Source organism: Dama dama, chromosome 18, assembly GCF_033118175.1.
Source record: "Dama dama isolate Ldn47 chromosome 18, ASM3311817v1, whole genome shotgun sequence".
Lineage (NCBI taxonomy): Eukaryota > Metazoa > Chordata > Mammalia > Artiodactyla > Cervidae > Dama > Dama dama.
Window position 1 is genome coordinate 100,330,296 of NC_083698.1, and position 13,081 is coordinate 100,343,376.

The following is a 13,081-nucleotide window of genomic DNA, read 5'->3' on the forward strand; positions in this document are numbered from 1 at the left end:
TAAGTTTGCTGAAGGCAAGAACTGGGTCTTATTTATCTGTATTATTATTAATAGCTCCATGTTGAGTAGGTAATACATGCATGTTGGATGGCTGGATAAATGTATGAATAAAAGAAGAATAAATACATGACTGAATGGAATTGTGCCCCATCAGAAATTCTTCTTGCAGTAAAATTGGTTACAAATAAATAGATGACTAATATTTTCCTTCATTTCATGTAATGCTCATTCTGTGCTGTTGCTATAGGATGTCTGCAGACAGAAATATAAGTGCTGCTGGAAACCTGTGCCAGATACTGCCATCCCCTGGTGCTTCTTCCCCAGGAACTGGGGCTACGAAGTCAGCAACTGGGTTGATAACACAAGCACAGGTGAGCACTGCTCTAACATTGCCCCCGGGGATCACTTTACGTGGACCAGATAAGTTAACTGCAAAATAAAGACCAAATACTTCTCTCTCCTCCCCTGACCTCCAGTGTATACAGTCCAGTTGAGAAAGTTGCCATCACCATCTCTGTTTGGATATGACATAATCGACGCCGTCTTCAGAGCTGAACATCAGACATCCAATCGTTTCCATTTTAAGGTTAGCTTGATAGTTATCACTGAAGACATCTCTGCAGACAGCAGAGCCTCCATGCTGGGTTTAGATCATTCTCCTTTATAAGCTCTGGAGGCAGGAGGTGCCTTTGATTCTCTCTGCAGGAATCTCCTGATAGGATGGGCAGACTGATGTTTATTTGATGGGGGAAGCGTGAGTTTTTTATTTCCTTTTCAAATCAGGAAACCCAGGGTCAAGAATTAGAAGCTGTCATTACTGGGGGTTATTTGAGAGTGAAAATTTTTGTAGAAGCTCTAAAGGGAAGTGTCCTTTCTGTTTTCCATCTGACAGATCACTGATTTCAATAACATGCGCTATGAAGTCCCCCATGAAAATGTTAAGCTCTTTGATGTGAAGGCTGGTGCTTCCAATTTGAACTATCATCTAGAAGTCATTCAAAAACCCTTCAGCATCAAAATAATGAGGACCAGCAACAAGAGAGTCTTGTAAGCTTTTCAACCTTCTTTGTATACCTTTGAATATACATCCCAGTGAGTGGCATTCATTCTGACTTAATTGCAGGTAGTTGAAGAGATGAGTATGACTTGGGAAAATGTTTGAACCTCAAAAATGTCAAAGCTTTTACTGTAAATCATTAACACTGGTAATCTGTCATGATCACAGAGAACAAAGAATACTGAAATGTAATGTGCTCATTTGCTCAGTTATGTAAATACTCCTGTGATTCATGTATATTTTAAAAGTGGCAGCGTTACTCTTTTAGATAACCATTTACACTGGAACTCAACTTCACTACTTATCATTCCATAGTGTTATTTCCTGAGAAACTTACCGATAAGCACCTAACAGCAGCTTAAACTTAAACCAGAAATTGTACTGGAGAAAATATAAGGATAATAATGTCAGTGAAATCTATGCAATCCTGTCACACATGAATTACCACTCAGCTGTGTGATCCTAGGCAAATTATCTCACCTCCTCAGTCTCCGTTTCCTTGGAATCAAAACAGCCACTGTTGCTGTGTGTGTTGAGATGCTATTTATAAAGCATCCAGAGTGGTGCCTGGCAGGATGCTGATGGAAGTAGATGGATGGGGTTGCATTGAATAGCTGGCCTCATATCTCCAGGGTTGTGCTCCTTGAAGAATCAAACAATCGGAGACACCCTAGAAGGGCCTTCAAAGGTAGCATACAAGCAGGTGATGGTAACATCTGAAACAGCTGTTCCCTGAGTGGACAGGCAGGGAAGCAGAGAGACTGCTGACACAGAGAGCTATTGGTTGACTCCTGCCCTTATTTCATGGCTCTTTCTCCAGGTTGGACACCAGCATCGGGCCCCTCCAGTTTGCCCAGCAGTACCTGCAGCTCTCCATGCGACTGCCCAGTGCCAACGTGTACGGGCTGGGCGAACACGTGCACCAGCAGTTCCGCCACAACATGACCTGGAAGACCTGGCCCATCTTTACCCGGGATGCCACCCCCACCGAGGTGAGGTCCCCAGCCTCCTGCGGATGGCTCACAGCAAGCAATGCCCGCTCTTCTTGCCAGAAAGTAACCTACAGAGTAAAGTAGATGGTCAAGTAATGTAACCTACAAAGTTACATTGATATTTTGCCCAATTTATATAGATCTGTTTGCGTTGAAGAATATTTGTTCATAAGGTTTATAAACTCACAATCAGTAATATAGAGATTTTGGAAAGCATCTCACTTTTAAAGGAACATATAGTTTTTTATGAGAAAATTTTCTTATTTATTTATGGCTGTGCTGCATGGCATGTGGGACCTTAGATTCCCCACCAGGGGCCGAACCTGTACCCCTGCCATGGAAGCTTGAACTCTTAACCACTGGACTGCCAGGGAAGTCCCAAAGGAAAATATAATTTAATGATTTTGTTATAGCCTAATATATACTAGAAAAAACATCTGCAAAATACCTTTGTTTGTCTTCAGTAACTGAGCAGTGTCTAGGGAAAAGCTTCAGCAGGGGCCATTCTCAGTAGAACTTTGTAGACTAAAAGAAAATGCCTCTTTTGGCTGCTTTGTTCTGCGGATTAATATATATTCCAGAGACAGTGATGTTGGCATCACCTGGGAGCTTGTTAGAAATGCAGAACCTCAGGGCATAGCCCAGACCTACGAATCAGAACCTACGTTTCAATAAGATCCATAAGTGAATCACATGCATATTAAAATGGGAGAAAAGCTGGTTTATAGCAGTAACTTATTTGTAGTCCAGGAGTCCTTCCTCCATCCCTCCCTTCCTTCCTTTCTCTTTCCTCTCTCGCCTTCCCTTTCTTTTCTCTTTCTTACCTTCCCTCATCCCCTCCACCTCTCCTTCTTTCTTTTTAATATTTTTAAACACATAGCCTATTTTCTCTCCAAGTGAAGCTTCCCTGATGGCTCAGTTGGTAAAGAGTCTGCCTGCAATGTGGGAGCCCCAGGTTCGATCCCTGGGTGGGGAAGATCCCCTGGAAAAGGAAATGGCAACCCACTCCCATTCTTGCCTGGAGAATTACATGGACAGAGGAGCCTGGTGGGCTGCAGTCCATGGGGTCACAAAGAGTCGGACACGACTGAGTGACTAACACTTTCACTTTCTTTCTATCCAAGTACTGATGTTGAGAGTCTTCCTGGCTATAATTTCAAAACCAGCCTAATTTTGCATAGACCTGCTGGCCTTCCGTCCTTTGCATATCATGCTCACTCTCTTTCTCCTCATCTCTGGAAATTTACTGTGATCAGTTCTGTACCAGGGGCTAAGTTTGCAACATCATACCGGGAGCTTTCATAAAGCTTTCTGTATGTTATAATCTCAATATCTTCTATTCTTATAGCACTTACATTTATACACAGTCTCTCTTTTTATATCAGTGCTCATCACAGCCTTGTGAGTGATTCAGTACCTTTTTTAAAATTTTAAACTTTTGTATGTTATTTATAGAAAAGTTGGAAAACAGTAGGCATAAAGAAGAAATTCAAGATTGCTCATCATATTCTCTCCTTCTGCCAGCATTTTATTGTGTGTTGTTACCAATATTTTCCAAATAAAAAATAATTTGATGGTTGTTGTTGTTTAGTCACTCAGTCGTGTTCTGCTCTTTGAGACCCCATGGACTGCAGCACACCAGGCTTCCCTGTCCTTCACCAGGCTTCCCTGTCCTTCACCACTTCCTGGAGTTTGCTCAGTCTCATGCCCGTTGAGTCATTGATGCCATCCAACCATCTCATCCTCTGTCGTCCCCTTCTCCTCCTGCCTTCTATCTTTCCCAGCATCAGGGTCTTTTCTAGTGAATCAACTCTTTGCATCAGGTGGCCAAAGTATTGGAGCTTTAGCTTTAGCATCAGCCCTTCCAATGAATATTCAGGTTGATTTGCTGGAGATATAATTTATACCATGATATTTACGTTTAGTGTACAGTTTAATAATTTTACAATTTAATAATTTTAGTTTCAGTGTACAATTTAATAATTTACTGAGTTGTGCAACCATCATCATATTCCAGTTTCAGAACATTTTCATTACCCCAGTAGGATCCCTCCTTCTCTTTTAGATTTAATCCCATCCTTATCCCAGTTGCCTACTCCAGCCCCTGTCACTAATCTGCTTTCTGTCTGGATATATTTGACTTTTTTGGATATTTTTCATGAATAGGATTGTATAATATATGGTCTTTTGTGTCTGTTCTTTTCACTTACCATAGCGTTTATGAGGTTGATGAGACTTCCCAGGTGGTCCAGTGCTTAGGACTCTGCACTTCCACTGCAAGGGGCACAGGTTCAATCCTTGGTTGGGGAACTAAGATCCCATATGCTGCACAATGTGGTCAAATTAATAAAATTAAATTTAAAAAATTCTTTCAGAAAATAAGTTTGGCCTGGCTCAGCCAAAAAGAAAACAACCCCCCCAAAAAATCATTTATGAGGTTGACACTTGTATCATGAAGTATCACGAATCAGTATTTCAGTTCTCATTTATTACTAATAGCGTTCCTTTGGATGGATATACCATATTTTGCCTATCCATTTGCCTGTTGATGTTACCATTTCAAAACCTTTTTGGTACAGTATTGAACCACATCAAATGTTAACAGCGTATCTATTGTTCATGGCTTTTGATTTTATTTTAGGTTGAATAAAAATGTTTTCAACAGGCACTACCATTATTTTCTTTATTTTTGTTGTCAGGGCATGATCAATCTATATGGAGCTCATACATTCTTCTTGTGCCTGGAAGACACCAGCGGCTTCTCTTTCGGGGTTTTTCTGATGAACAGTAACGCCATGGGTAGGAAACATCTCTTTCTCTTGGCAGCAATATGTCTTGGAATGCTGCTTTTATAAAAATGCTTTTCATAGTGATATCATTGTTTAAAGTTGAAGGTATTAATATATTGGACCTACAATATATCTCTATAGAAACTGAAACTCAAACATAGATTAACCTGTTTACAAATCCAGTTCAAGCTGGAAGCTATTTTCATTGAAGACTGCTTCAGTGTTCTCTATTGATGCAATGTTACCCATAATATTTTATAGATAATAGACTCCACTGATAGACACATTCCAAAGATACCTGTAGATTTCACCATTAAACCATGCTGTCTGTCTGTAGACAACAAGGCTGTGTTTTATAGGGTTTCTCATAGCCCACCTCACCTCCCTCCAGTTTCTGTACTAATGGAGCTAGAATAAGAGTTCATTTTTATTTTTTAACTGTAAGCTCATCTAATAAGTTTAAATAATTTTTTCCTTCAAGCTAAATCACTCACAGATCCCATGAATTTGTATTTTTATATGGTCAGATTAAAACAGATTTTGTCCTTCTTTCTCTTAAAAAATAAATTCTTCATTAGTATTTTACTCATTTAATATTTTGATATTTTGATGAGCTGAATATTTTGATGAACTGAAAAGCCTCTTGATGAAAGTGAAAGTGGAGAGTGAAAAAGCTGGCTTAAAACTCAACATTCAAAAAACGAAGATTGAAAAAAAAACGAAGATTGTGGCATCCAGTCTCATCACTTCATGGCAAATAGATGGGGAAACAATGGAAACAGTGACAGACTTTATTTTCTTGGACTTCAAAATCATTGCAGATGGTGACTGCAGTCATGAAATTAAAAGACACTTGATCCTTGGAAGAAAAGCTATGACAAACCTAGATAGCATATTAAACAATAAAGATATCATTTTGCCAACAAAGGTCCATCTGGTCAAAGCTATGGTTTTTCCAGTTGTCATGTATGGATATAAGAGTTGGACTATAAAGAAAGCTGAGCACTGAAGAATTGATGCTTTTGAACTGTGGTGTTGAAGAAGACTCTTGAGAGTCCCTTGGACTGCAAGGAGATCCAACCAGTCCATCCTAAAGGAAATCAGCCCTGAATATTCATTGGAAGGACTGATGCTGAAGCTGAAAGTCCAATACTTTGGCCACATGATGTGAAGAACTGACTCAATGGAAAAGACCCTGATGCTGGGTAAGATTGAAGGCAGGAGGAGAAGGGGATGACAGAGGATGAGATGACTGGATGGTATCACCGACTCAATGGACATGAGTTTGAGTAAGCTCCGGGAGTTGGTGATGGACAGGGAAGCCTGGCATGCAGCAGTCCATGGGGCCCCAAAGAGTTGTTAGATTGAGTGACTGAACTGAGCTGAACTGAATATTTTGATAAACTTCAGCAATCACCCAAAGAAAAGAACATGCGTGATTTTCAACTCTTTAAAAATGAGACTGAGCCTGTTTTGGATAATTCAGGCATTCATATTCCAGAGATGGGTATATTTCCAACTATAACATTCTAAGAACTCTTATCTTACTGCTTTCAGAAGTCACCCTTCAGCCCGCTCCTGCCGTCACTTACCGCACGATCGGGGGTATTCTTGACTTCTATGTGTTCCTGGGAAATACTCCAGAACAAGTGGTTCAGGAATACCTGGAGGTATGGGCTTGGTGTTTAGATAATTAGAAGGTCACATGGAGTTGGACACTACTGCAGCAACATAGCACGCCCACATGCACACACAATCATTATTTATTGCAGTTATCTCATGCATTCATTATAAATTAACAGGAGAACAATTAAAATTGTTGAGTGAATTATGGATTCCAAATGCTGGGACTTCGAGTCTTTCATTAGCTGGAAGCATGTTTGTTTGTTTGGCTGTACCAGATCTTAGTTGTGTAATGTGGGATCTAGTTCCCTGACCAGGGGTTGAACATGGATCTTCTGCATTGGGAGCTCAACGTCTTAGTCACGGGATCACTAGGAAAGTCTCAGCTGTTCATTTATTTTGATGCACATTTATTGAGTGCCTTCTACATGCTGAAGAGGCACTGTGCAAGGCTTGAGAAATGCAAAACTAAGTTAGATGCCATTCCTGTTTTCAGGGAGCTCATAGTCCATCTATGTATGATGAATCATTCCCAAGATAAGATCTAAGGCCACAGATCAGCAAAATCTATTCATTCATTCAACAAATAAAAAAATTACTGAAAATAAACTATGTAAAAGGAACTGTGCTACTTATTTTCAGTTCAAACTGTAGGACAGGAAGGAACTTTAGACATCATTTAGCCTAAACTTTCTATGCTACAGACGAAAAGCATCAGGTACAGAAAAATGGAGCAATTTGTTCAAGATGGCACAATTTATAATAACATAGGAGAAATATAACAAAGCCTGAAATAATAGTAATAGGAAGCACCTTATAATTAGTGCTACTAATAAGATGCAAGTACACTGCATGGGGACTCAGAGCCACGGGAGAGTCCCCCTCCTGAGGCGACTCTCCTAAGGAAGGACAGGACAGCGGCTCTCAGGGTACGTTTAAGACAGGGCTGTATGTGAGATCTTCTCAGAGTGTTGGCTTGAGCAACTTAGAGAGTTGGATTTTAAACATAGCCCATTATTTCTTCATCCATCCCATTCAATATTAGTCCTGATGCTTTATGCTTAGCACTTCTCGCTGTCTGAAATTAGACACTGACGTGAGAGCAGGAATCACTTCTGCTGTATGCCACTATATCCCAAGTGCCTTGTCAATCCTTTGCCACAATATCAACACTTAGAAAAGATTCACTGAGTGAATGAATGTTGCTTCTTTCTTTCCCCCAATATTATATTGTGATTCAAGCTTTACCTGCAAGTCCCACTGTTTTCTGATGTTGCTGTTGTCAGGAATACATTTAGGTAGTTATGTGAGCTGTAGAATTTTGCAAATTGCCCTAGGAGGTTACTCTCAGCCTCAACATTTTTAGATCTGAGGACTTAAGAGAAAATGAAGTGAAGGTAGTATTTTCTGTGTCAGAAGTGGTGCTAGTGTGTATTCTAAATGCTTGGACACTTCTTTATTTATCTTTTCAGCTTGTTGGACGACCGTTCTTGCCTCCCTACTGGAGTCTTGGGTTCCAGCTTAGTCGCAGGAATTATGGTGGCATTGATGGACTGAAAAATGTTGTAAACCGAACTCGTGAAGCTGAGATCCCATATGTAAGTTGGAACTTCTCTTATCAGCTTAGAAGAACTTCGTATGCTTTGGAGTATGTAGTAGGTTGGAGAAAAATAGCATCTGGGATCCAAGAGCCTATCAACAAAGCCCCTGTCAACCCCCATAGACTCATGTGCCCATGATTTTGGAAAATGTCACTTAACCCCTTCACGTTTCAATCTTCTCATTAAGAATAACACCTACGTCTCATAGGATGGTATGCAAACACAAAACATACACATGCACGAGAGTTTTGTTCATTAAAGCTCTATGTTTTTGTTATTTATCTTCGTTAATTATTACTCTGGCAGTTTTAGGGCAAGAAGACCAATTTCTCCTCTTATGATCTATTCTAGTTCAATGTTTAGGCTCCAAGTTAGAACATGGTTATAACATTACTAATATACTCATTCAAACACACCTTAAAGAGAACTTGTTTTATGTCAAGCATCCAGGTTCTCAAGTTACAAGGTGAACAAGATCCAGTCCTACTTCAAGTCCTCAATTCCTTATGACATGCTTCTATTGGTATGAAGGGTAAACCTGCAATCTAAGAGAGCCGGTATCTTTCAGAAAGGGTTCCTTTACTCCTAGAGTATGGCCAAGTCTGGACAGTTCCAGGATTGTTAAGAACTATGGCTTTAGTTTTAATCATCAAGAACCAGAGCTATAATATCTTCCACCAGCGTGATCTTATTTCTCAGTTCTAATTGACCAGCACTCTCTTTCAGGATGTCCAGTACTCTGACATCGACTACATGGATGAAAAGAAGGATTTCACTATTGATGGAGTGGCTTTCCATGGTCTCTCAGACTTTGCCAATGAGTTACATAAAAATGGACTGAAATATGTAATTATTATGGTACGTTCAAACACTTATTCTGTTGCCTAATTTTTCCTTTCAAAGTGGGAAAAGTTACTAAACAGTACTTATTATATTCACTTAATAGAATCCGGGCATCTTAAATAACTCTGACTACCAGCCTTATGTGAATGGAAGCAGAAAGAGAGTGTGGATCATGGGAGACAAAGGCTTTGCTGTTGGGCAGGTAATTTCTCAAGAAAACTGGAGTGATTATGATCATTTTGGGAAGTTTGTACTTTTGGTATGAAGATGAGTAGGTAGAAAGCAAGTTACAGTATCATTACTGTTTTTGTAACTTTAGTGTTTTCTTTTATTATTACTTTTAGACCAGTAGATGGAATAATAGAAAGATTAAAATTCTGAAGGATTTTTTAGTTGAAATATATTATATATATTAATACCATTGTTTAAGTTTAAAGTATATAACACGTTGATTTGATCCATGTGCAATGTGACTGCTATTGTAGTAATAATTAATGCTTCTATCACTTCATATATTATGATTTCTTTATTGTGGTGGGAAAAACAGCTAGTCTAATTAAAAATCTATACCCTGACTCTCCAATACTACAGATAATGAGAAGAAATTTTTTTTAAAGATTTATTTGTTTATTCTATTTTTTGGCCTTGGTGAGTCTTCGTAGCTTTGCATGGACTTCAGTTGCAGTGAGTTGGGAGTTGGGGCTACTCTTTGTTATGGTGTGACTTCCCCTGACCAACAAACAACACGAATCATTTGATCTAGGATGTTGGCAGAGGAAATCATAGTGGGGGTGGTTGGAGTTCATTATAAAGGCATTCAGGTAGAATAAAGTTTGCTGGCCCTGCTCTAGGTGGAATGTTGCTGCAAGTGACTTCTTTGCCACATGTCTGTCCCCTGAGGTCCAAAATTATCTCTAATTATGATCTGCTGTCATCACCTAAAACGAAGGACCAGGAGTTCAGTCCACTTAACAGGAAGAACTTTAAGCTCTTATCTTGAGTTTTAAGAAGCCTCTGAATTATAAATACATATAAATTGTATACATTGTATTACTTGAGCATAAAATTTTCCCTAAACGACAATCTATACATTTGCTGGGGAAATGAGCAAGAAAGTATGCACAAAAGCTTATATCCTATAAATTCATAATTTACAATAATTTGGCTATGGCTGTATCTTTGTGCTATTTGTAGAAAATGTTAAAAGCTACATTTTGATAGGAATAGATAGGAAGAGAAGATAGGGTGAGAAATAATTGGGCCTGAGTAAGAAGCATGAAATTAATTTAACCACTTAAAAAAGATTGCTTATATGCTGAAACCAATGTATTATTTAGATATATCATTATTCAAAGTAGATTTTAGATTACCTTTACTTGACAACACATTAAAGAAATTTAATCATTCTCTTCTAAAATATTGTCCAGTTAGATTTCCAGTATTTTAAACAGTTTTTCTCCCAATTGACCTGACATAATTTTACCTTTTTTTTTTTTTAATAGGAAAAAGACATTTGATGGCTTCTTATCTATTTAATGACTTCTTTTTCCTTTTCTTCTTTGTTTCCTTGGCTCCTTGCTCCTATTTTACTATTAAATTTTAGGAAGAGTCACAAATTTTGATTCTTAAGTGATAAGATGCATGGGGCTTCTAGAAGAAGAAATGGTAGCCAGCAATAAATCCAAAGTGAACCATCGAACAGACTAATTGCCACAGCCTTCTTTCTTCTCTAGGCATACCCTGGTTGGACAGTTTTTCCTGATTTTACTAATTCAGATGGTATTGAGTGGTGGAAAGAGCAGTTCAGTGAATTTTATAAAACTCTGGAGTTTGATGGAGTGTGGATTGTAAGTTGTTGTTTCAGGATCAAACCTATTTTGGGAACAGATATTCCAAATCGTGAGATAAACTTTGACTCTGATCTGTAATAAAATAGTTTGCTTGAGTAGTGATATTTAAAATCCTTTTACTTAATGTTGAATTTACATGCAGTAAGTTGGACTCCTCAAAACTCTGGGAAGTTTAACTTTGGATCTGCCACTAACTGATTATTTCTTTTTGAGAAAGTCCTTTGTTTTCTCATGGCTTCAGCTTTTACCTCCACTAACTGTATTTTAACTTAAAAATACTGTTTTATGAGAAGCTATTAGTATAATTATTATTGTCACACTGATTCATTAAAATTTAAAATTATTATTAAAGAATTATTTCATGAGCATCTTTTATTTTTTAGGTGGGGATAACTGGTGGGGATATTTCTTTGAAATTTAAAAAATTAACTGTTTAGTAAAATCAAGCATCACCTACTTTTAGTTCATATTAAATGAAGTGGATAGAAAATTTGGAGCTTCGAATTCAGTAAGCATTACTCAACAGCTACCTGTGCATCAGTAACATTTTCCATTTTGTGTATTTTGTGTCTTTGTAGGAAATGGATGAAGTATCTAGCTTTCTACAAGGTTCTGATCAACAGTGTGAAGTAAACAACTTCAACTTTCCTCCTTTCAAACCTCGTAAGTTTCGACTTGTTTCCTAGTGATGAGGGATGAGATGTGTTTAAAACAACCTTGATAGTACTTGGTGTGGCCAGGAGCAATCTACTTCCCAGTTCAAGGGAATCCCCATCCAAACACCCTGACCACCCTGACCACTCTTCTGCTGGAGACCTTGCTTCATTGTTCAGTCTCTGAATACCTTTTCGTTGCCATAATCCAACGGCAAGCACTTGGTGGAAGCCATACCTCCTATAGTTGTAGAGTTTTACATACTTCCACCCTATTCACTGTCTCCAAACCCTTCATACAAATGGTTCAATGTTAAACTTTATAATCAGAATATCAGAATACATTAAGGTACAGACTACCTGCCATTAAAGTAAATCTTTGTTTTGTTAACTTTTCTTTTTTAAAAAAAATTTATTTATTTTTGGCAGTGCTGGGTCTTCATAGCTGCGTGTGGGTTTTAGTTGTGGAGAGCAGAGGCTACGCTCTAGTTGTGGTATGTGGGCTTTTCATTGCTGTGGTTACTCTTCTTGCAGAACACAGGCTCTATGAGTTCAGGCTCAGTAGTTGTGGTGCACTGGGCTTCGTTGCCCCATTGCATGTGGGATCTTCTTGGACTAGGGACTGAATCCTCGTCTCCTACATTGGCAGACAGATTCTTTACCATTGAGCTACCAGGAAAAAAAAAAAAAAAAAAAGCTCATTAGCAAGAGTTTAAAGTATGATTCCTTTTCAGTCCTTCCTATTTTTAAGGCCTTTTCCTAATGAGTTTTCCAATCCCTGATTTTGAAAGAGTATGTCTGTGTGAAAGAGAGAGAGAAAGAGAGAGGAAGAGGGAGAAACAGTATCTAATAGTTTATGCTGGAATCTGGAAACAAATGAACATTTCAGTGGATAAACACAAGTTTACTCACATAATATTGTAGTGTGGGACATGTGACTCTCATCCAGCAATGATTCAGGGACCTAGTTACTTTCACAGTCTGTTCTCCCATCCCAGGGTCCTTTACTTCCAGCTTACTGGGTGGAAGAGAGGGTAGAGGGATTCTTATGGACACTCCTGGAAGTGGGGTGTATTTAATATGCTCACATTCCTTTGACCAGACTCCAGTAACATAGTCTCAGCTTAATGTCAAGTGAAAGTGTGAAATATTTTTCCAGGAAGAGAACACAGGCTTGCTGAGCCTCTGGCCAACTTCTGCCACTTTATTCTGATTTATCCACTTCATGTGCACCCTTGGACTAAGGTTTAGCTGTTTCTTTGGTCCCTTTTGGTCACTGCAGGAGTGGAGAATTTTTCAGGCAGAGTCTTGACTTTCAACCATTTAACTTTTTGTAAAATCTACTGTTTGCTTCTCTCATGTATTCTTTTTTCTTAATTAAAACTTTTTTTTAGCTATGCTGGGTCTGCATTCTAGGTACAATGAGTGGGGTCTACTCTTGATTGCCTTTCACGGGTTTCTCATCGTGATGCTTCTCTTGTTGCAGAGCAGGGGCTCCAGGCAGGCGGGCTTCAGTAGTCGGAGGGTGTGGGCGCGGTAGTTGTGGCATACAGGCTTGGTTGCCACGCTGAGTAAGTGAGGTCTCCCCAGACCAGGGATCAAACCTGTGTCCTCTGCATTGGCAGGCAGATTCTTAACCACTGGACCACCTGGGAAGTCTCACTTCTCCCTCT

The 13,081-nt window shown here is 38.9% G+C and overlaps 1 protein-coding gene across 2 annotated transcripts in view; it reads left to right on the forward strand.

Annotated features, from left to right (window-relative positions):
* The window catches only part of MGAM (maltase-glucoamylase), a 194,531-nt gene that overhangs the window by 116,946 nt on the left and 64,504 nt on the right, over nt 1-13,081 (forward strand). The window contains exons 4-14 of one of the 2 annotated variants that reach the window (XM_061165954.1): nt 248-371; nt 477-586; nt 893-1,047; nt 1,878-2,049; nt 4,749-4,848; nt 6,396-6,508; nt 7,934-8,059; nt 8,789-8,920; nt 9,009-9,107; nt 10,639-10,752; nt 11,334-11,418. The exons of the other annotated variant lie outside the window; for it this stretch is intronic. Coding sequence (XP_061021937.1) covers nt 248-371; nt 477-586; nt 893-1,047; nt 1,878-2,049; nt 4,749-4,848; nt 6,396-6,508; nt 7,934-8,059; nt 8,789-8,920; nt 9,009-9,107; nt 10,639-10,752; nt 11,334-11,418 — 1,330 coding nt within the window. The remainder of the gene's footprint in view (nt 1-247; nt 372-476; nt 587-892; nt 1,048-1,877; nt 2,050-4,748; nt 4,849-6,395; nt 6,509-7,933; nt 8,060-8,788; nt 8,921-9,008; nt 9,108-10,638; nt 10,753-11,333; nt 11,419-13,081) is intronic. 2 annotated transcript variants of the gene reach the window in all.